The 24,435-nt window shown below is 45.3% G+C and overlaps 1 protein-coding gene across 5 annotated transcripts in view; it reads right to left on the bottom strand.

Annotated features, from left to right (window-relative positions):
• The window catches only part of hdac4 (histone deacetylase 4), a 119,835-nt gene that overhangs the window by 9,789 nt on the left and 85,611 nt on the right, over nucleotides 1–24,435 (bottom strand). For all 5 annotated transcript variants that reach the window (XM_076746757.1, XM_076746758.1, XM_076746756.1 and 2 more), the window contains 11 exons: nucleotides 23,693–23,879; nucleotides 23,106–23,239; nucleotides 22,458–22,560; nucleotides 20,950–20,996; nucleotides 17,734–17,841; nucleotides 15,771–15,826; nucleotides 15,397–15,484; nucleotides 13,827–13,946; nucleotides 13,628–13,725; nucleotides 6,902–7,020; nucleotides 6,010–6,143 (listed from right to left, as the gene is read on the bottom strand). In XM_076746757.1, coding sequence (XP_076602872.1) covers nucleotides 6,010–6,143; nucleotides 6,902–7,020; nucleotides 13,628–13,725; nucleotides 13,827–13,946; nucleotides 15,397–15,484; nucleotides 15,771–15,826; nucleotides 17,734–17,841; nucleotides 20,950–20,996; nucleotides 22,458–22,560; nucleotides 23,106–23,239; nucleotides 23,693–23,879 — 1,194 coding nt within the window. The remainder of the gene's footprint in view (nucleotides 1–6,009; nucleotides 6,144–6,901; nucleotides 7,021–13,627; nucleotides 13,726–13,826; nucleotides 13,947–15,396; nucleotides 15,485–15,770; nucleotides 15,827–17,733; nucleotides 17,842–20,949; nucleotides 20,997–22,457; nucleotides 22,561–23,105; nucleotides 23,240–23,692; nucleotides 23,880–24,435) is intronic.

The following is a 24,435-nucleotide window of genomic DNA, read 5'->3' on the forward strand; positions in this document are numbered from 1 at the left end:
CAATAAAAGCAGAGATATATTTCTCACACTAGCAAGCAGTAAAACGCTGCAAGTACAAGCTACACAGGAGGCGAAGAGGATATAAGAAACACCTTTAGTATGTTCTGGTTCCAGTGCGAAGGTGCACAGATTTTCTTCCCCTTTAGACTGCCAAACAACAAAAGCTCTCATTACGTATATGATAAACAAGACAGGGTAGGTAGGTCTTAACCATTTATATTGCCCTTCACTGACTATAAAATACATTCAGCAGGCTTTGCAGCATCAATTCTGTGTTAAATTACTTTGAAACTCGTCTGCACTTGTTTAATATAACAACTCATCTATCAGACCAAACTGGTAAAACAAGCAGCAGCACTTACTGGCATTCACAGTATCATCCAACCCCTCTTTTATGGTTTAAAATTATTATTGAAGATTTTCATTAAAACACAGGTCTGTTAAGTTCTACCGATGGCTGAATGAGCTAATACAAAGGCCCACTGATGAAGGTATGGCAATATTTATATAAAGCAAGGCCATGGTCATTCACGGCATATTTTTGGACCATGCATCAGTGCGAAACATTGCAGGCAGTTCTTTATCAATATGACAACAGTTTATTTTGCTGTGAGAATTATGTGACCAGTTGCATCCCACCAAGTGTGCTGGTGCCACCAGTCCCAACAGGTGTCTCACAATCAATCGGGCCTGAAATCTTCGAGGTCGCCACTTGAAGCTACAGTGTATGCAACAGTTAAATAAATACGGTGACGTCTTGGGTTCTGGACACTTCCAGACAATACAAACCCTCAGGCAGTTTGAAGCTTCATAAACAAAAGCACAGCTGACCAGCTAATCCAGCTGTGGTCCCATGCCTGAGCCTACTCATTCGCTCCATTCACAGTCAGCCAACAGACACATGCACAAACTCAAGTATATCCTCTAGAAATAACCCGCTCGCTGGACACATTCAAACGAGTACAGACTTAATCCGACTGTTGGACACTTGCTGCCCAGTTTTGCTTTGTTGTTCAACCTGGTTGATGAGGCCACAGTGCCCACTTAAGTCCTGTGTTTCTTCTTCTGATTCGATTTGCCATCAGAGGTCATTGCCAGACTTTGTCAGCAGATGAAGAAAAAAAAAACACAGCCAGGCCTTTTATCTCTCCCTCCAGCTCAATTCCTCACTGACGTTTTCCCAGCTACATTCCAAGTCCATTACAGAGACCTTCGCTGAGATTATGATAAAAACACTTGCTTCCTGCCATTTTGATCTGATCAGGGACATTTTAGCCCCTCTTTTTTTCTTTGCTATCAGTTATCAAAGCTGCACACAACTGAAAATCTGCCTTTGTTCAAACAGCTGATATCACTTGCTGTAAGTCAAGAGAACTCTAGGTCTACACTTAGCAAGTCAACGGCATCTGCATTTGTGTTGTTCATCACTTTATCAGAGCCACCTTCTGCTAACGTGGAATCCTGTACAACTCTATCAGGCTTCTGTCATGATACCTTTCATTCTCAATACGAAGCATGTTGTATGAAATAAATAAATTAAATTAATATGAAATTCTATGCATCAGGAATCAATGACAACATCTAATTTTTTGTACCGTATTCTATGTATAACTCCCAAGTGTTTTCCAAAAACCTGCATACAATTAAAATTCATTCCAAACCTTTCCAGACTTTGAAGACCTATATAGGTACTGTACTCTGTTCAGCTGCTTTATAACAATAGTTTCCTCCTCTCAACTCCAAATGATTACTCCATTTCCCTTTATTATCTGATCCCCTGGTCCAAGCTGACCCTGCTGGAGGAGGTGTAAGGGTAACCATTTTCAGATGTGTACCATTGACGGGGCCCTGGGTGCCTGGTCGAGAGGGATGTCCTGCAGGGCTCAGGCAATTGATGCTCCCTGCCTCCTGCCTATTTTCAAATTTTCGGCTCCCTGTGGCACCCATCCAGTGACCTCCTCCAAACCCCCGCTGAGGCCGACACTCTGCAGGCTGCTGAAACCTAAGAAGCAAACCCCCTGATCCAATTGCTTAGTTTTGCAGCAGGGCGGTGCTGTGAGTAACGAGAGCGTCCTTCAAACTGTAAGTTCTGAGTGCAAACCTCCATGACAGCAAAGAGCAGCCGCCCTGCTGAAGTGTCCTCAAATTCCTGAAACCTCACCAGTAGTAATGACGGTTACTCTGTAACCTTGAGTCACTGGTGGGCGCAGTGCAGGTAAACAGAGTTGGGTTAATGGATTAAGCCTCTAGTTTGTGCATTTCCCCTCTCATGCGAAACCTTGTGAGTTTTCTTTGGCAGGTTTGGCATATAACAGTGCTTTCCTCTTAAGAAGAAAAAAACAAGGGTTAATAGCAGTGTCGGCATGTTCCACAGTGCTTTAACTAAGCCCCAGTCTGTCCAGCGTCATCTTAAAGTTGCTGCACAGTTCATCTGTCTGCGGTGGTCAATGTCTTTATGTTCCACAGGACGGTGGACTGGTTGGTTGCAGTGACCTATTCTTATTAATGTGATCCCGTGTTATTGTTCTGTTTGTTTTGCTCCGACTCCAAGATCCACATGGAACAAGGCCATGCTGTTTTTTACGATTCCAAGAACTCATTTATAGCTCGAGCTGTCTGCAAGGCTGGAACAAGAGGCCTGGGATGTGCAGATACCACCCTCAACAAGGCAAACACACACTCAGAGCCAAAGTAAAGTACCTATTGAATTGATCACTTTCATTTATACAAGCATAGTTTGTTTTGAGCGCAAGACTGAAATCTAATAATGTTTGTCCATAAATTCGACTGAACACAACAATTGTTTTAATTTATCGATACAACTTGTCGATGCAACAATCTTTAACTAATCCTTTGTAAGGTACTGTACATACCTAATGAGAACTGTAGACCCATATGCATGAGCATAACTATTCTCAGTGGGCAGAAGATAATGGCTTTAGCAGGTACAGTAGTCATTCCAATGGCTACTAACACTCTGTGCTTGTGGCTAGGCCTGTAGCAATATTTGAAGGTATGTGAGTTATTCAAAATACACAAAGTTAATGCACTGCTTCATCATTATTTCTCTAAAGAGGGAGTTTGAAAATTGGCTTCATGGTGTGCGCACTGCTCAAACATGTCAGCGACATTTGCATCGACAATTCGCACTGAACTGAACGAAACACCAAAACTGAAACTTCGACACTAAAGTGCATGTTGTGTGATCACCAGTGGACAGCTCTAAATACAGTTATGAACTCATGCAAAACACAATGAGGAGGCAGAGAGATCCAAGTACTCAAGGGACAGTGCAACGAGGGTTGGGTGATGTCTCGGGACGTCTTACAGGACACTCCTATAAAGGACTCCTATAATTTTCTATTTTTTCCACATTTGAGCCCATTCACACGCTAGATGTGTGTTTCATAGAAGCATCTTGGAGGTCATCCTTGGCAACTGTTTGGGAAAGGGCAGGCACTTTCAGAAAATACTTGGCATGTGATTGGATGAACCATCTGTCTATCAAAGTCACGGGCCAACTTCTACGAATCAGATCAACGAACCAGATGATGATGTAGGACTCTTGCTGAAGCCAGAGGTTCCTCAGAGGACTCTGATTGGTCCTGTCTTTACGTTTCCTTCCTATAGCCTATTGTTATGAGAGCAGCATGGCTCCTTTAAGGAACAGGGTGGTGCATTGAGTGTGTGTGTGTGTTTGCGTGGCGAGTACGTGGTTAGTGAGTGGCAGACGGTGGCTGAGCTCAGAGCAGACAGGTGTTGGCGATGGGAAGACAGAGGAAGGTTTGCAGTGAAGTAGTGGCAGTAAACGTAGAGTGTAGGTTACAGTTTGCCCATGAATAAATGCTGCAGCTCCACAATACCCTGAAGCTTCCCAGCGTCTGGGTAACAGTGAAGTGGGTTAGCCCTGAAGTCAGCATCGACTTCAGCCTCGGAGGAGAACAAAGTCTTCCCTGTGCTTCCCTCTGCTTAAGCCACCTCGTTAAGCAGATCATCTGATTATAAAAAAACATTCTAAATGTTGGGCTGGTGGACGACTCAGCCCGTAGATACGCTCGCTTTATTTTTGTGGACTGTGAACAAAACAGATTACCAGTGGACTCTGGAGACACGCTGTGATGCCAGGCACGAACTACAAGCTGGCTTGAGCTGCAGCCCGGACATACAGTATCTGGAGACACGACACCAGTTCTGAACCACAGAGACACAAGTGTTCTGGTCTCACACAACCTCTTCTACACAAACAAGCTACCAGTCACACCCTCTTCCCTTCGCATGAAGCTATATAATATAATCTCTGTTCTGTGCCATAATTCAGTAGTCCTTTAAAAACAAAAGCACCGAGATATCTTGGATGCATAATGTCGGGGGAGAAAATCAGACTGAGCAGCTCGTCCAAAAAAGCACTCCAGCCTCTCCATTAGCTGGAAGAAAGGAGTGGGCGGCTTGGAGGAGTTGCTATTCTGTTGTGCGCCATGAATCACAGAGCGCTGATGTTTGTTCAGCTCCACGGCCCAACCTACACACTCCCACAATTAACCTTCTGCCTGGAAATCCTCTCCCCCTGACGTGTTTGTGCGTGTGTCTGTCTGCGTGTAGCGTGTGTGTGCGGTGTTTATTTCCTCCGAGCGGTGCAGAGAGCGTAAGAGGACATGGAGGGAAAATGGTTTTGGCCAAGATAAAAGAGCACTTCTGTCAGAGGAATGTACAAGCTTGTTCTGTATTTTCAATTTAATGTATTTATGTAAGGTGGCCATCAAACCATTAGCTTGCAAATTTCTGGTGTTGTTTGGTTAAAGTAATTTGCTGAAGCGCTGCTTCACGACAAAATTGGTTTAAATCACCTGAATTTTATGCATTTCTGCTTTATTTTACCCTCTTTCACACAGTTCCCTGTAAAATACTGAGATAACCATTCAGGTACTGCTGGTGATTTTCACTTTTAACACATGCAGATACATTCAGGAACATTTCCATCTTGCACGCTTTCACACATGCAATGGCAACACTGGAATAGATGGGGCAAGGGACAGTTGGGCAGATTGCACTTTTGGGTGCCAACTGGCATAAAACTCAGCAGCAGCAGCAGAAGAAGAAGAAGAAGAAGATGGGGCAAGGCTGTATGTTTGTGTACATGATGGAAGACATTTTGGGCAAATGTTCTTGTATTTAATATTTAACATGTTTGCTAGACAAGTAATATTTTTTCGTGATCTGCACACTGCAAACACGAGTTCAAATACATTAGTGGAGTCAGTGTTACCAGGTCTTAAGGTGGAGAATTGGCAGCACAGATTTCCCTGAATATTGATCCCTGCTCTCATTCACACATGACCGCATGCAGGAAATGTTCCACCATATTTCAGAAATAGAAAACATGATATGCTGATACATGGAACGCACTCGACCAGGTGAGCTCTGTTTAACCACCCTTCATGTGAGTCATCCAATCAAAAAGTTGCCTGAGAGGTAAAGATTCATGAAAAGCGATGGCGTGTTTTAGCTTCAGAAGGAATCAGGAAAATCTGTTAGTAAAATTTCATGCTCTGTTATGTGAAGCGTGGTGATTTTGAATGAAATGCAGCCAGGAATAAGAATTAGAAACAAGTTGCGTGTAACTGCATTCTGAAAGTTTCCCACTGACAGCACAAATACACCAAAGGCTCTTCATCTGCTTGAAGTCCTGCATGTCCACTTCAACGCAATTTAACAGACAATCTAAACTAATGATGCAACTAAAGAATCTCATCAATGCATTTATTAGAACAAGAATTCCACATTACACTTATATGTCAATTCATGTCACTGGGACTAAGCAGATCATATTTTCTACATCGAGTCTTTGTGGCGAATGTGCAGAGCTCCCACCATAAACCTCGGCCCATATTTAATCTCACACTAGTTACTTCAATTCCAAATGCGTATGTCAAATCGTAGTGCTTTGCTCAAGGTTATTTTGATAGTGATGTATGAGGATATTTTACGGTAATTTATCCCTTCTTCTCTTACCTCATTGCCAAGCAGAGCAGAGACGCAGGCTTCGGAGGCATCACATATGGCTGTGAGGTCGTGACCCCCCTCCAGGGCTAGAACCACCCGACCGCCTGCCAGACCCATCAGCTGCCTGGTCAGGTAGCCAAAGCCTGGACACACAGGAAATAACAGCAAAGACAAGGCAGAGAAAGAGAGGGAGGGTGAAAGAGAAAAAGAATAAGACGGGGGAGCGCTGATGTTCAAGCTCTGACTTCCTCTTTGGATATCGATCAAAGACAAAAGAGAGAAAAGGAGGTTTGGGCATGGATGAGGAAGGGGGTGACTGCATCAGAGAGCGGAAGAGAAAAAAGAGAGTGCACTGTGGATTTACTGGGGGGCAAAAAACAAGCCATAATATGAGCCAGGTTTAATTTCAATAAATGCGGCTTTGCGTTTAGGCTTGGTCGCAGCCTTTGATCTGTTTCTTCCAGGAGGAGGGAAGTTTTAATATATGCATTCAGCCATACTTTCTTCTCCCCTGAATTCTACCCATATCCCCTCTTCCTGCAATCCTCTCTAAACCACCCATATCACCCCCTTCACAACCAGGACCCCTGCTCTTATTTGGGTTCTGCAGGCTGGTTTAAGAGAAGCTCTTTGTTGGCACGCCAAGGTTCTCGATCTGAATACACAAGTCGCACGCACAAAATGAGCATGTGGCGCGTGTTTGAGCGCCTGAGTGTGCGTCCGTCCCACTTTCCTGCTATCAAAAATTGTGTGGCGGTGCGCAGCCAGAAAATATGAATTACAAGACTGTGGAGGACATGCATTAAAATGTGTAGGCATCATTAAAAGTTATTTTAAGTTTTTTTTATCTATGGCATAAAAAAAGAGAGTAATTAACTGGGTAGCTGTGGTCTGTACTTACATTTGGCTGTCAGTTTGTATCCTCCCAGGGGTGAGGCATGTCCGTCCACCGCATCAAAGCCTGAAGATACCAGAACCACGTCTGGGGCAAACTCGTTGGCAATAGGCATAACCACCGTCCTACAGAATGCAACAGGAAAAAAAAAGTCAACAATATACCTAAGCCATATATAGGATGGTTTGTTTGAAAACAAGTGCATACGAGTATTTGGTTTTTGGCCTGCTACCCTCCACAGGAAGCCCAGAGAGGAGAGGTAGTTTATAGATTCAGTATGCTAAAAACACAGCATGGAAAGCTTGGTGATAAGTGAGCTTAAATCTTCTCCTGCTGGCTGAGGGGCGGTCTCCATCCCAACCTGCCCTGCTGAGTCACTTCTTCCTGAATCAGGCCAATCCAAAAAGCACGCTGAATTTCTCCGAAACACATCAAATGTACATTCCCAGATAAGAAATTGCTCCTCAACCTACTCCACCCACCAAAGTACAATCAAAGCCACTGAGTCTGATGAGCCAGGGTTTCAAGATTTCAAAATACCAGGTATAAGAGGTATAAGAACTGGAGCACTGAGGGCAACAGGGTCAAATCTGATCTGAACTCTGTCACCTCTGATGGTTAAAAGAGGAGTAGTACTAAATTATATATATGGAGAAATGCCTTTAGTGTGCTTACAGTCGTTCTGATGACTGTGGTATGTGGTGTAAACAAGCTGGAGATGCTACAATTCATTTTTGCTGCATATTGGTTGCTGTGTTTTTCAACTCTTTTACAGCTTTTCTCTCCCTTTCATGGTTTTCAAAGCAAACATCCACCTAATGAGTTTGTATGTACAGTATGTGTGTGGCAGAGGAAATTACAGCATGCACTTTTTGAAGTGGAAAGTTCGGAAATTTGGAGGCAGCATTACACTTCAACATCCTTAAGTAAAAAGGAGAGACGGAAGGACAGTTATAATTGCATGTGTGTATGTGTGTTAAGTATGCAGGATAATTCTAACACTGGATGGGTGTGGTGAATGAGGGCTGTTTGTGTACGACCTTCATCTAACACACAGCTGGTAGGGAGGAGGTACTTGTGTGCAATGTGTCATACACATAAATCCAATCAACAGTGCAGTGCTATGTAATGATTCACTACAAGCTGTGGCTGGAAAATCCAGTCCGGTTTCAACGGTGACCCTGTCTGAAAAAAACAGCATGCAGTATGGTGTTTAATGCTAAAACAGTTTGCACAGGATGATTAGATTAGATTAGATCAGATGAGATTAGACTTGTTTGAATTTATGAGCTTTGTTTTATTTTCTTTGGTAGCTGGAAACAACTCGCTTTTCATTAAATAAATGAATCCAATTATAAACCAGGTAATGCGTAAGTGGCTTAAAGAAAAATTAATTCAAACTCTAAGTTTGGTTTTGGTTTAGCGTCTGCAATGGTATCTATAAATTAGGAATCAGTAATTAATCACTGAACTGGTCTATAATACTAGGGTTGGCATATCAGCGGCTTAGTCGACTTCATATAAAAAGTATAATGTGTCATGGTAACGTGGTTTAGCATGATTTAGGACGTCTCACTTAGTTCATAAATAGTTGGACTTCCCAGATGGCAAAACAAGTGGTTCCCTCTGATTCAGGTTCTACACAGGAATTTTTGGGGGTCTGGGATATTTGGGAAACTGTGTTTTGGTGAGGTCTGCGACTGACGGAGTACCACAGGGTTCCGTCGTAGGTCCTCTGTACTTTGCCGACCTCAGGAACACGGTGCTGGTTTGCTGGCTGTGGGCAAGCAGCGTGCCCTGAACTCCGCAGGCCACCGGTTTTTCCATCTCTTGTTCACCACCAAATTATAACCCTTAACTGCGCACACCACACCCCCCACCACAACACAACACACATACGTACACACAGCTGTCTGAGGGAGAGGCGGGAGGTAGTATTAGGAGCCTTTTGGTAGTCCCAGACAGCAAGGATACACAGAGTGCGTGCGTCACTGTGTGTTAGCGTGCATCTGGCACAGTGTCGGAGGAAAACGTCATGTAAAGATGAAGGAAGAGGATGGAAGATAAAAGTCTGAGCGAGAGAGAAAAAGATACAGAGAGCAAGAAAATGAAAGAGGGCGATGCCTGTGAGGGAGGAGTCTAGAAAGAAATCATGGACCAAGAGTGAGTAAGGACATGAATGAACAGTCGGCATTACGGCAAGCGAAAAGTGGCCTGAAAAACATGATCCGTTTTCAATCAGACAGCATTCAACAACACCAAGTAGAGAATTATGTGAAATGAAGAACGACTCTGCTTAAGGACGTTAATATTTCCCAGCCCTCGTTTCAGAGTTTATCGCATGTGTTCGCAGGTTTCCTCCGTCCTTCTCCGCCCACTCACAAACTTACATACACACACACAGCCTTGGCCCATTAACATTTGGGCCATAAAAGACCCCACACTACAGGGAGCTGGCCACAGGCGAGCATGTGGGCTGACACACGGCGCAGGGGGAAACCTGGACCGCCAAGGACACTTGAACTACTGAGGGCTCCCCTGCCCCCCTCCTCCAACCTTGAACACTGACAGAGACGGTTCTGGTCACGATGATGAAAAACTGCTGGTGTCATCAGTTCCAACCCCCAACCCCTGCAATAATATCCTGACATTTAAGGAAATAAAAACCCACAGTAATCAATTAGCAGACTGGCATGAAGGGAAGCTAGTGGTTTTGGGGAAGGCTAATTGTGCGTGAATCAGAGGCTACGTATGTGGAGATGAAAAAGCTTTTCTGTTAATTAAGGGAGGGTTGAGTTTACAACTGAGCTGTAAGCTATGGGACATCCTGAGCGAAGAGGCTGCGATCTCCACCACTGCTGGCTCTCTCATGGATGGATCTTGCTGTGAGTGGAATTACTTGGGTAAGCATGTGGTGTAAACTTTTGTTTTGTATTGTTTGGTTTACCTAGCAACAGGTGCATGTGTCAAACTATCAGCTGTGGAACGCTGGGCTTGGACCTGTGTTTGTGGGATTGTTGGGTGGTCATTAAATGCCAGCAGTTTAATTCTGCCATTCATAAAGATGGGGCTTTAGAGCAGAGGTTGAGCTCCAAAAACACTGGATCTTGCACTTATCCTTTCCCAGACTTTAGAAAACTCCGCCAAAGGGCTTAGAGCCAGTGAACCTTTTTCACAGGCTGAGAAGTCTTCCCTACGATGGGTGAACTGATCTTGAAGTGTAAAACTGGTGGAGTTCCCCTTTAAGTCTTCATTAGTGGTTGTATGTAGGACAACAGATCTGACTTGAATAAATAACGATGCTCCATCACGTGTTTTATACTGTGGATGGTGAAATACTGCATTTGGGAGAGAAGCTGTGACGTGTCCATGCTGACCACCATCTCTGCCTCTGTGCACACACAACATCTCTCTGTCCATCAAACCCTCCTAACATTGACTTTATGGACTACTAACTTGACCAAGCTTAACCTCACAAAGGGCCACTTTTCCATTTGCTCTCACTAAATATCCCTCTTTTGATCCCGCTGAGTGCATCCAATTTTTACCAACAATCATCCAACATAGTTTCAAGTGCACACAAATGTACTCACACAGGTTAATGCAGCAGTAGGTCTTGGCATGGTGTGAATTTTTTGAGCCAAGGAAAACTCTCTCAGGACTACTCATCTCCGTGTAATTACTCCAGTCCCTCATTTCCACATGTTGATTATACCTTCTAATCCAATGTTCTCCGGGTTTCTAACATGGGGGGCAAAGGGATGAAATGTGACACTGAAGGTGGACGACGGGCTGCAGATATAGCATTTAATAATTCAAATTTTAGTAGTTCTTCAGATTTGTCTTATTAAAATACAGCAAAATAAACTAGTTACTACTGCAAGAGACAATCTGCCAGTATTTACCAGAGATTATCACCATTATCAGCTGATTCCCAGGTTTTTAATGATTATATAGTATTAAAAAGCCTCCAAATTATGAGCCGTTACCACTGGAGAGATTCAACCTCACCCATGCAGTAAAGGGCCAGGCGAGGCCCACTGCAGAAGAAAATACACTCTGTCCTTAAGAGGGAGCAGTGCTCATGAAAGCAGTCAACAAATGGTTAAAGTGCAGAGCTTCAAGGCTTTCCCCCTCCGTTCATAAAAAAATAGAGGAGAGCAAGAGAGGAGAGAGAGAATAAGAGAGCGAAAAACTCACACACGCACACTTACACTTCAAAGCCCTGTCATCTGGCCCTGCGGAGAGCTGGTTTGAATTAACTTTAATTCTCCTCCTCTCTCGTCTTTCCAAGTTCATGGCAGAAGAGGGAGTGAAAGGAGGAGGAGGAGAGAGAGAGAGAGAGAAAGAGAGAGAGACGGTGCTTCTGGTTTTCATTAGGGCCAATTTTCTTATCTTTTTTCTTTGTGCTTTCTGGAGGCTCAGACTTGATCCCCTGCAAATGCAACGTGGCACAGGCCAGCCAAGGAATGGGAAGGTGCCGGCTGCAAGGCACGCATCCCCTCCCGAGGAGGGGGAAGGAGAGGACCACAACACACAGATAAACAAAGAGGCTGGAAGAGAGAGGCTGTGTGTCTCAGGTGTCCGCGCACGTGTCTGTCTGCATGTGGTTGTAAATGTGTAAGCACGCTGAATGTAAAAGCTGCAGGTGTGAACGTTTGTGTGTCCGTCTCTGTGTTTTTGTGCATATTCATGCACCTTCATGTTAGTTTGAGCCAAGCCCTTCTGCATTTCTATGAGCCCGTGTGCAGCTTGTGCATTTGCATGTACGTAACAAATGACTGTTCTGCATCTGCAACTGTGTTACTTTGAGCGTGCATGTGTACGAGCGTGGTACAGGCATGTGGGTGGTAGATCTATGAGCTGTGATACAGGTTTGCCGCTGTCCTGTGGGACCTATGAATTGTCCAATGCTGCTACAGCCTTGGGGGATTAATGGCGTCAGGGTCTGAGGTGATACACACCCAAACTCTTGTTCTGCTTCATTTTATATCTTTGGATCTTCTCCATGATGTAAAGAATACTGATTTAATAGCACACGCCTCTCCTCATGCATGTTCACATCCTTGAACAAACACACACACACAGCAAAACTACTGTATAATAAAAATGTTTTAGTTTTTTATGTTAACAGAGTGGTTTAACTAAAGCACAGTGAGCGACTGATCAACATGAGGAATGCACTGATTGGCCAAAACACAGATGGAACATGTCCAACTTACAAGAGTCAAAGGTCAACCTCAAAACTCAGTTTACTGTACATTATACCATGGTCTGAATGGAATACTTGATTCTGATTGGCTGCAGGGTGTTCATTAGATCCTGATAATGGACACCTATGAAGAAGTCCCTGTGAAAGTCTCTGTCTACTGTTCTAAATCAATGCGCAGTCTGAAGTCTGTATCTAAAATGAGTTATCATCGCACCAAGGAGGCAGTCAAGACCTCTGTTCACACTTTCTTGCAAGGCGTTAACAAGCTAGGAATTAACACAGGGAGAAATAATTAGACACCAGATGAAAAAGATGAGATTAACACACATCCACAGACAAACAAACAAAACAATGAAATAGGAAGTTAATACACTGAGAGACACACAAAAACAAATGGAGCGCCGACGCTCTGAATGAGACCCTGCAGGAGTTTGATGCCACTCTCCAGTCCACCGAAGCAAGGGAGGAGAAGAAGTCTGAGGGCCGGCATTAACCGTCATTTAACTGAATTCAGTGCCACGCCTAAGACTGACTGAAGATCAGCAATGTGGAGGTTAAAGACAGGCTTAGATATTACATGAATAGCAGTAAAGACAGCAGCCTTCACCACCCGGAGTTTAGAATAAATCATGTTTTTTTTTTTGTTTTTTTAAATCATCTTTAAGCCTGATCCAGTGGAGAGTCTTGGTAGCCCAGTGGTTACTACACGCTGGTTCAGTTCCAGCCGATGACCTTTGTTGAGAGTTCATTCGATACTGTACGCAGTTTTTAGTTTTTCTGTGTGTTCCTGATCAGTCGTACTTCAGTCATGTGAATCAGACACTGCTCTGTGTATCAATATAGACGGAGAAAAACAGCAACTTAAGAGTGAGGCATACTGCACTCGCTATTGGCTCCAGTGATGGATTATAAATAATGTCTGTAGAATGATATATTATATTTTAGGTGGTTGTCATCAGCACACTCGTGCAGAAAGAGGGTGAGAAACAGTGGGGAGAGCTGGAGCGCACAGGGGTCTGGGGTGCATTAACGGGCTAAGGTGTGCTTCCGGGGGTTGCGTGCCGAAAGCTGCGAGAAGACAGTGGCCTGTCAGATTGATGGGTTTGGCTCAGGCCAGACGGACACACGGTCGCAAACACAGGTTCATCTTCAAAGAGTGCTGGAACCAGTCCAGACCTGCTCCTTACCAGCTGCATGGACCAGACACGTGCATGAGGCATGTTCATGGTGGTGGTGAGTCCATGCCTGTGTGCTCGCCGGCCTTTCAAACGATGTGTGTATGTTTTACACGTGTGTGTGTGTGTGTGTGTGTGTGTGTGTGTGTGGACCTAATAGAAATCAGGCCTGGCATGAGGAGGAGTTCCCTACCTACTCAACAGCCCCCAAAACATCATTTATCAAACTGTGCACTGCATAGCTTTCCCTCCAAGACGTGTTCATGTCAGATATTTAACCTGACAACGAATTAAACGTGCAAGTGACAGATTTCTCTGAAGCAGCCGGTGATATCACTGTCTTACCTAAACGCAGCCAAGTACTCTGCATCACCTATAGGAGGTTCCAGTCCTCCAGTGAAGGCCATGTTCACATTGAAGCCTACACCTGCGCCACTGCCCACCTGCAAAACACACACACACACACACACAAACATGCACAACTGGCTCTTCATAAATTCAGACAAACAGGTGGACAGAGAGACGGTCCGGTGCTGGTTCCCACCTCGTCAGGCGCTCCACTGCCAGGGAAGAAGTTCCCATCATCGTAGCGATGCAGAGACAGGTAGAGAACACTGGGGTCTGCGTAGAAGGCCTGCTGGGTGCCATTACCATGGTGAACATCCTGGAAACATCAGCAAGGGACAACTCAAGGCAAAATCTTACACAGAATGTGGGAAAAATAGTGATTAAGAAAGGAAATAAGATTGTTCTCAGTGTAATAAGCCTTTGACTCTTGTGGATGAAACAATCAAGTAACACTACAGACAGAAAAGAAGATTTGGACAATGAGTTTCACGGAGACACAACTATCACCTCCTGCACCTGCACCGAGACCAACTCAGTGACACTCAGCGACTGAAACACTGCCAGACAGTCAAGTCTGTATCTCAGCTGCAGTCTGCTGTGATTTCAAAAAGGGACGGTCAGCAGGATTCAATAAAACACTCAACTTCACGACATCAATTAAATGACCTCATTGTCTATATCCCAAGAATGCTTTAATACACTGATCCTAAAAATGTCCCTGTTGGCTGGAGGCAGAGTGGCATGACAATGAGTTTGCTCGCTGCACTAAAAGTCCCCCTGTGACAGACAGAGAGGAAATGAAAAGGCCCTTCAAAGGCTTCTGGGAATGGCCATGACCAGCCGGGGACGCCACTGCACAGCAGCTCTCCTAGACACGACCGTCATACCTTCTTATAAATTACTTTGTCTCTCCTTTGAAAAAAAAAGGACATTGTCTGACCTAAATAGTTGATATTTTAAGCCTTTCTCTCTCATAACAAGCACAGTGTTCAAGTTTTGGCTGTTGCTCTGTTCTAATAATGGAATTATAGATTTGAGCTGGAACCAGTGGTCTGATGGGCACATACATGTATTCTTGGGTTTGAGTGTGGTTTATTTTACACCAGTTACAGCCAAAATGTCTGGCTGCAATGTCCATTACCTCTCACAATTCAAAAACAATGAAGAGAACATACTGATGATTGTGATATATTTATAGCCGAAGGGTCAGTTCTTTCTTTCTTTGTGAAGGAGGAGCTGACGAACCGGGTCACTAAAACCAAATCAAAGGTTTCTCACTCAGGATGATGAAAATACTCTGGAAATGCAATGAGAACCTGCGTACTACTTATCAGATGTCTTGTTCAACATTGACTTTTTGGAGTAAGAGAACAGGAAAGCTTATGGAGGATATTAACCAACCCAGGAACCATCCTCTGAAGACGATGAAGATCCCGTCCACAGAGAATACTTATTTCAGACAGTTACTTTCATTAATTGTGGTAATATCATCGTTTGGTTGAAGGCACAGGGACATTTGTCCTTCTGTCAGATGACAAATCTTTGAGCCTTCCAGTTACAAACTTACAGTAAGTAACCAGAATTGATTTCTCTGATGATGCAACTACACCTTAAACCGCATCCTGCGTGTGTTATTGCCAATTAATCTAGGCTGGTGGAATGAAATCCAACTAACATCAAACCGCTGAAGAGGAGGCTGTACACCTACACACAGTTGTGCATCCTCTAAACAGATGGTAACCCACTGTGTTGTGTGTGGAACTCACCCAGTCCACGATGAGGATTTTACTGACATTGAGCCTCTGCTGCAGGAGCTTGGCTGCTATCGCGACGGAGTTGAAGTAACAGAACCCCCTGAGACAGAACAGTAACGAGACATCACTATTAACTCTCTGAAATGTCATTATATTCTCAAGCTTGAGCAATACTGTGCTTAAATACAGTCATGACTTCAAATTAAAAGCAACACAAACTAAGCAGAAATTTCAATATGTGCATGCACACACGAAGCAGGCTGTCTGAACGGATGAGGCTGACAAAGCTTCTCCAGAAAAGAAGCAGGCGGACATGCAGAGAAAAGGTTTGTTCTGAAGGGAATTGAATTTAAGGCGAAATTTAGGGCATGAAGAAGTGTTCTTACATGGGCGTACTCTCCTCAGCGTGGTGTCCAGGTGGTCGCACAACAGCAAACCCGTTCTGTCGGGGAAAGCAAAAATCATCCACACACAGAACAGTTCAAACAGTTAGTGCACATAAACCACCGCGGCCCATGGAAGCTGCATCTGTGTGACGGATCACTGGACCAGCGTGAGCGTGTTTAACGTGTTCTTTCTCTCTGAGAGACTGAGAGGTCAGACAGTGTTGAGAAATCTTCCTTGCTTTCACATATCCAGCAGCCTCCTCGGCGACATGTAACAGTAACACCACAAAAAACACCACAAACACAATAATTAAAAGCAAAATTAACTGAATGTCATGACCCGTGTCTGCAAACACCAAACTTAATCCTCTCACCAGCATTCCTCTTTCTTTAGCTGAAGATTTAAAACTGTTTCTCACAGGCACAATAATTTCAAAGCGTGCACGTATGCACACAGACACAGACGCTGACATCGGGTCAGCCAAGGGGAGCTTTGTTAAGGTAGGGGCCTGCGGGACTCGCAGCAACTGTTTTTGGGGCTCCCACTGCTACGTGGGGACATTAGATAGATGTTCAGGCTGATGTAGAGCGAGGGAAGCCGGACTAATGATGTTGAGTCAGCTGCTGTGGATTAGCAGTCAGCCGAGAGTTTATTGTAGAGACAACCGACTCAGCTGGTTTGAAGACACTTGGTTCACGCAGGCTGCATGACACAGTGTGCATGTAGGTGTCTGAGAGACAAGGGGAGGTGGACTGTGTCTCCATGCAGGGGAGAAATAACAACAGATGAAAATAGATATGAGGAGAGAAATAGAAAGTAACAGATGAGAGAGACAGACGTGTGTGTGTGTGTGTGTGTGTGTGTGTGTGTGTGTGTGTGTGTGGAGTAGATTTATGCCTTCTGTGGAGTTCAGAGAGTTGTTGGTGCAGGTGGAATTTGGTCATTTGGCTGCGGAGGCTCCTCAGAGGACCATCTGCATGTGTGTAAGCGTGTGAGCGTGAATGTGTGCGTGTGCGTGTGCACACATGTGCATGTACGTGTTAAGATCAGGTTAAGCTGAGGGCAAGTCGATACTTGTGAACTTTAACCCTAGCTGAAGCAAGTCCATATTACCGATGCTTCAGTTAAGTTCAGCGTTTTCCCTCCTGGGCTGTGAGCCATTCGACTCTCCCTTCAAACGCTAATATTACCAGTTACACAAGGTACTATACAGAAAGACCCGGCCATTATTTCTCAAATGTAATAATGCCTGCATGTAGAAGAAGTACTAAAAGCTAGCACAGCTAGCTAACACCAAGTGCGCCGGCTGCTCTGCAGGTGGCTGTGGTGTAGCACTAATAAAACAGGCCTGTTAGTGGGGACTGTTGGCATTTGCAGTGCCCGTGTGCCGGGCCTCCCCGCTGGGTTCAAACAGTAAGCAGCCATTGCCACAGACACAGGAAGGCTGGCTGGTGGGCAAAGCATGACGGGGGAGGGGATGTCTGTCTAGGAGGTGCTAACGAGACTTGGAAAGATGTGGAAGGAGGTTTCTCTCTTCTTAAGGTGTTTGGAGGTGTGAATGGACCAACCTTTAATCCTTCAATCCATGTGGGATTAATCAAAACTAGTTTGATTAACCATTAGCAGTTTTTCTGAAATCCACCTTTACATGATCATCCATGTGCATTGAGCATTTGCTCTGCCTCTAACTCAGCTGGAAAATGGAGTCAAACCTGACAAGCAGACTAAAATCAAAACCTTCAAAGTTCCAGTCACGGATCTATTTTGGTCCATCTGAGCTTTGTTTCATGTTGGCTCCATCTTAAAAGGTTATTAACTGCACACACAGAATTACCCACATGTAAAGGCCACACAGACACGACAAATGCACAACATCCTTCAGTAATTCCAACCCCTAAAAATAAATCAGCGAACAGCCGAGTCTTCGCTGCTCGTTTGTCTCGACAAAGCATCTGAACTAACCTTCAGCTCTGCCGACGCCACTTTGAAGACGAGCTCGACGACCGAGCCGACGGCCAGACGAGCCGCGCTGGACGAGTGGACCTCATTCCAAATAGTGTCGCTGTCCACCTGCAAACACAATCACACGGGCGCGCATGCAGTCATCTGTTGTTTGTATCACATTTTTTAAAAGGAGCAAAAAATATGCAACTTTATACTGTTTTCCATCCATCCAGGGATATTTGATGGTGTGGTTTACAGTACTTCAGTGGCACAGCAATTGTAAAACTGCGAGGTCGCTTGAAATCATTTAGCTTGTGTTATTTCACATCAAAGTTGGTCTTTGAAAATGGCACTTGAGCGACTGCTGGAAAATGTTTTCACTGACATGGAGAGAAAACAATAGAGCGAGAGGCAGTGACGCATATTTAGAAGCTTACTCATACAGACAAACGGTCAAACCTGGAACAGACACCATCATTTCTGAATGTTTACTTTAGCACACTGAGGAGCGAACGCAAGATAATGCCTCATTCTGGTATTTATTATAATTTGTATGTGTCAAATTTCAGATAAAGGGAAGCCAATATGTTGACAAATTAATATATAGATGAAATCAGTATCAATTATATGTATTTTTAACTTCAGATATGAAGTCTTGGATGACAAATTTTAACTGTGAGGAGAGAAAATTTTAAGTCTGGATGGAAACAAACAGGAAATTCTGGGTTTATTGTTTGTTTTATTGAGTGAAAATAAGATTTAATCATCGATTTTTATATAATTGTGTGTGTGTGAGTGCATGTTTGAGTATGTTCACACATAGCGCTGCCATTCAGTGGTCAAGCCCGATTAATGCTGAGGCACGCTCAGCCCTCAGCCCCGATCACAACAGCACATCCACGCACATCCACGCACATCCACGCACATCCACACACATCCACGCACATCCACGCACATCCACACACATCCACGCACATCCACGCACATCCACACACATCCACGCACATCCACGCACATCCACGCACATCCACGCACATCCACACACATCCACACACACAGGCATACCGTACGAGCCAAATGGAGCACAGTATTCTATGGGACTGATTGCAAGCGGGGCCATGCACAGGATAACATACACACCCTCCATCAGGCATGGCAGATACTGCAGGCAGATGGAGCACATGATAAACACAGAGAGAAGAAGCTGGCAGAGGAAAAGAAGAAAAGGAAGGTCTGTATGTCAATGTGTTTGAACCGTACACACATGTGCGGAGCGGCCCATGCCAGAGCTCTAGCGAGGCTTTCTGATGTAATCCCGGGGCTCTTCTACTCTGAATATGTCAGCTTTAACCAGACAGACAACTGGCCTTTTCATCCACACTGACGGCTTTTCAGTCGGCCCGCTGGCCGACTGGTGCGTTAACCCCTGCCACCCAGCCGGCCCGCTCCGTCCTTCAACCAGCCGGCGTGTTCGGCGACTCAACGGCTTCTCGAGCACTTTGCTATCCTCCTCAGTGACGGGAGTGATCAAGGCTGGAGGAGGACTCCATAACAACATCCACAGGGAAGAAAAGGGCTCGCTTTAAGTCGTGCCAAGAAGGACTCTGTCATGACATAAAAGTGTGGTGCATTTACCATCGACTTAAAAAAGCAGGGAGCGAGGAGGTAAAGGAAGCGTTCCTGATGAGTGACTGATGGAGGCGAACGTGAAGACAGAGTAAGTGGAGGACGCCATGTAGTAGCCGAGTCAGTGATTGAGTGAGCGAGCGAACGAAGAGCCAAGTGAGTGAGTGAATGGGAAACTGAATCATATATACAAGTCAGGTTAATGAGCACAAACAGATGCTGTTCCGAAGCAGCATGTGGAGACTGAGCGGTTTATTATTTCCCATGTTGATGTTAGTTTTGCCTCAAGCCAGGAGTGGGACGCAAGCTAGTCAGGAACAAGCGAAAGGGAAGGTGTGCGTGTGCGTGTCTGCGTGTGTGTGTGTCGGCGGCAGAAAAGAGCGGGAACGTGCTGGTATGACAGAATGATGGTTCTCCGCAGGCTGACAGCCTAATTTCAGCCCCCTTCCCCTGTAAACGTGTGTGTGTGTGTGTGTGTGTGTGTGTGTGTGTGTGTGTGTGAGACTTGTATTGTGTGTATGACAGGAAGACAACAATTTAGTCCCATTTGCCATTATAAAGAGCAGAACAGAGCAGCGCGGAGCCCCGGCTCGTCCTGTTCCCACCACAGCAGCAGCAGCAGCAGCAGCGAGCCCCCGGGGTGGGAGGAAGAGGGGGAGAGGGAGAGGAGAGAGGGAGAGGAGAGAGGGAGAGAGGGAGAGGAGAGAGGGAGAGAGGGAGAGGAGAGAGGGAGAGGGAGAGGAGAGAGGGAGAGGAGAGAGGGAGAGAGGGAGAGGAGAGAGGGAGAGAGCCAGGAGGTATGGATGGCATGTAGAGGAGTCAGAGATGCAGAGGGAGCGAGTGAGAAGCAGTGGAGGTGTATGAAGGTGGGAGGGTGATGGGCTGGCCTTTGGAAATCCTCAACATCGAGAAAAACACACACACACACACACACACACACACACACACACACACACACACACAATCTACAGGTGTGAGACTGTCCCGACATATCAGTTTCAAAAGACGCCACTTCCAACAACTGCCTTAGCACACAAACATCCCCGAACACAAAAACATACCCCCGACCATGCGCACACACACACACACACACACACACACACACACACACACACACACACACACACTAAAAACATCTGGTTGTAATTACAAACACGGCGGAAAGGCAAGCAACAGCTTTTGTTGCCTCTGGTCCTTGAGGGGCGGAGTGCGTGTGTGCGTGTGTGTGTGTGTGTGTGTGTGTGTGTGTGTGTGTTCAGATTGTGTGTGCTTGTTTGGAGGAATGAGAACAAATGGGACCATTATTTAGGCAGGGGGCAGAGAGAGAGTGGGCGAAGGGAAAGGCAGCTCTTATACTACTATTTGATGATGGTGAAACTATGCTTATTTGGTTGATCACAAAGTCTGATGCAGCCGTGCCAGACGGGTATTGATTAGATTAACACAATGTTGTAAAAACACAACAGTCTATTACAACAATTTTCCACTGAATAAACTAGCGTGACTAACACTGGCAATTTCCAAGCAATATCAGGCACACAAATTACGAATACTTAATTACATAGTGAATATTTGTAAAATGACTTAAGCTTGGCTTAACTTACTTACCCCTATGCCTCCGCATGGTAACCTCACAAACATGGGACTCACTGAGCCTGAAACAGAAAGGAAGACGGGGAGAATGAGGAAAAAGAGGAAGAGAGAGCGAAAGGTTAGCAGGTGAGGGGGGAGCTTTCTGGACCCGCAGCCACAAACGAGTGCGTGACCCCTGAATCGGAGCATTTGACTTTCTGACCTAATCTAACAGCAAGAGTACACAGGGGCAAGCTTTAATTGGGCGAGGTGAAGGGAAAAAAAGCATCTGATAATCAAACCCTCGGCCTCCTCGCGGGAGTCATGATTTTAGGCCAGAGAGAGATTTGTTTTGTCACAGAAAGTGGAAATGAATAAGCTTCAGTTTTCTGACAGGTCAGAAAATAAACAGAAATGTAGCCGGTCTGGAGAACGCTCTTTCCTCTCAATGACAAAACCTTTATTTTTTACGTCCGTTCAAATTAAACTGCACGCAAAACGTTGTATGTTAAACAGATCAAACTCTTGACTTGAGCAGATGTTGAACTCTATTGCTTCTGAATTTAATCTGACTTGCTTACACCCGTTAATACATTTTTCAAGAATTTCTTCAATATAAAAACATCGCTGCCCAAATTTTCAAGACATTAAAGTCATCTGAATCTAGTGCTGACAACTGGATTAGTGTAACGTTTCATGAGTAGGGCAGCAGACCTCTGAAGCTCAACGGGCAGAGCGTGGCACTCGCATTAGCAAGGTTAGGGGTCCAAGTATCACGCAGCCAAGATACATGTGCTCAACGGTGTCGAAACAGTCCCTAACCAGATATTTAATACGGCGCATATGAATACTCTAATCCCTGACTAGATGCCACCTTTCTGGGTTTGTAGCAAATTGCATTTCCACTTTGTTCTTCTCCATTTTCTTCTCTTTCTGTGTGCAAAACCACCTGCAGGTTGAACCCTACACAGGAGGATCTGGTAATTCTCCTGCGTAAGCAGTAATAATAAGGGGAATTTACGTCTCCACTGGAATGAAAGCTAAGATGACCGCTGGGGTTTGCCCCTTAGGTTTTTGAACACAGCCTCGCACACACACACACACAGACTGCTTAGGCTACACCTGCACTTTAAGCCACAAAGGCCAGACCTAAGTGACTGAGCAGCCTGTGCGACGTTTGGTTAACAAGCATCAGCGGGTCCTCACCTTATCGTAACACCTCCAGGACTTTATTAGATTGGGCCTTTTGTTATGACACGGTTTAGGCATTAAAGCAGATTCCTTTAACAGATGCTGCAGACTCGTGGCATTAACATGAAGGACTTGGTCTGAGGTTTAGTCTGCTGTATGTTGCATGTATACATGTACATTACTGTGACCCATCGTGCTTGTGACCAGTGTGTAGAAGTGTCACTGTTCATCTCAACACTCAGGTGTTCCCAGCAGGTGGACGACAGCATGGCTGACAGACAGGCTGCCCAGAAATCTAAGCTGCTAGATGAGAAATTTGTGTGGGTGTATTCATGTGTTACTGTATGTCTTACAGTCTAGTTTCTGCCGCAGTGGGTTTGTTCCGTACAGCAGGACGTGGGCTTCAGAGTGGACCGTCTGTAACTCCTCCAGCGAGGCCTTTCGTCCGCGGATACACTGGATACACGGAGTAAGAAAGAGAAGAAGAAACAGATAGAAATTATGCATTCGGTTAAAACTCTACGCTCACCAATCAGACTGCCAGTCACTCAAGAAGATAGCAAGGATAAAGTGAAGCGCCGCATGAAGGCAGTCACATGGTTTAAAGCTCAGGAGTGCGCATAGGGAGGGCCAACTGTGTCTGCATGTGTAAGAATTAAGATGTTAAATTAGTTCATTTTCAAGCCATAACCTAAAAAAGCTTTGTTGTTATTTGTAAAGCTGAGTGTCAAGAGAAAATGGCTACACACTGCCCCCTCCTGGTCATCGTAACAACCTACATGTAACAGAGAAATACACACCAGGTAACCAGCGAGACTGCTGTCTGTATAAAAACCATGAGAGAGGCTTTCTGTGCCACCTCTGAATAAGTACCCTGTCCGTCATATTATTAGTGAGAAATGTTTTTATACTTGACTCACTGCAGCTCCAGGACAGGACAATTCAACTCTATTAGGCTTTATTTATTGTCTTTTACATACTGTGTCTAACTGTGGCCTCACCTCGCAGTGCGCTCTCAGGCCTGTCTCCTGTAGTCGGGACCAGATACTCTGGATGCGGCCAGCGTGCTCTGGGTGACTGGTGGTGTTCCCACAGATACACTGGTGCTTTTGCATCAAAGAGTCATACACCAGACCTGGAAACACACACAGCATCGCGCACAAACACACACAGTTTAAGAGTAATTGTATATCTTTGTAGACAGGAAGGACAGGAACAGTTTCCCATAATCACACCTCAAGTCTTCTGCTGTGATTATCTACTACACCTGCTCCATCGTAAACAGGAGCTCATGTGGAGAGGTTCCAGAGATATGAGGTGATTCTGGACAGCAAATTACACTTGTAGTGGGTTGTATCATCAAGGGGCCTACGAACAGCCTAGAACATATACACCGCCAGTATATGATGGCTCATCATGCTGTGTGGTTTCCTCTAACCTGCAATCTGCAGGATGAAAGTGTGTTCCTAGATTGCTGTTTGCTGCTCTACTTTATGACAGATGTCTGTGTGACAGCAGTGCACACGCGCTAATGAAAAGCTGCAGCGTGCGTGCGTAAGACCCACACCATCATCATTTTTCAACAGACCTGTAGTGAATCGAGGCTTGGCAGGCGGCTCCTGTACGACCATGGGGAAGGAGGCGGAGGCTGGAGAAGACTGAGCCCTGGAGAGGGGGCGGTGCCCGGCGAAGCTGACCGACAACCCGGCTGCTTCCATGGAGGCTTGGTAGTTCCTCAGCTGGTGGATCCGCTGCTGCTCTAACAGCAGAGCCTGCTGTTCTCGCACAAACACACACACACACACACACACACACACAGTGACACAAACTGTTATGACTGCAATAGCCTCCTCTTGCCAGAAGATGGCACTAGATACTCGCAAATACACAGCGGCTGTACTACACAATGCTGGCTGCTTTCACAGGAGTTGATACAGTGTCACACAGCAGATAGTGGTTTTCTGTTCTATACAGTGCTCACATGTTGACTTCACATGATTGCTCTCATCATGTGACTATAGATGGAGCAGCCGAGAACGCTACACAAGAAACAATCCGTCAAATTCAACGAAACAGCATGCCCTTATTGATGATTTCATCTGAAAAGAGTCGCTCGGAAACTTGGAAATACGTGGGTGATCTTTCCACTCAGAAGAGTCTCACCAAGCAGCCCTGATGTTCAATTCTGATGGGCGTGTCTGCTTACACTATGGACGCCATGGCGACAGCGAGGGGAGTGCCTGATTGAATTTGGCTGAGCGGACAGCAGGGATGGGCGAGACAGATGAGGACACCGTCTCCTGGCTGTGTACGGGTGTGCACGTGTGTGCA

The sequence above is a fragment of the Chaetodon auriga genome, chromosome 13 (assembly GCF_051107435.1).
Source record: "Chaetodon auriga isolate fChaAug3 chromosome 13, fChaAug3.hap1, whole genome shotgun sequence".
In the NCBI taxonomy this organism is placed as follows: Eukaryota; Metazoa; Chordata; class Actinopteri; order Chaetodontiformes; family Chaetodontidae; genus Chaetodon; species Chaetodon auriga.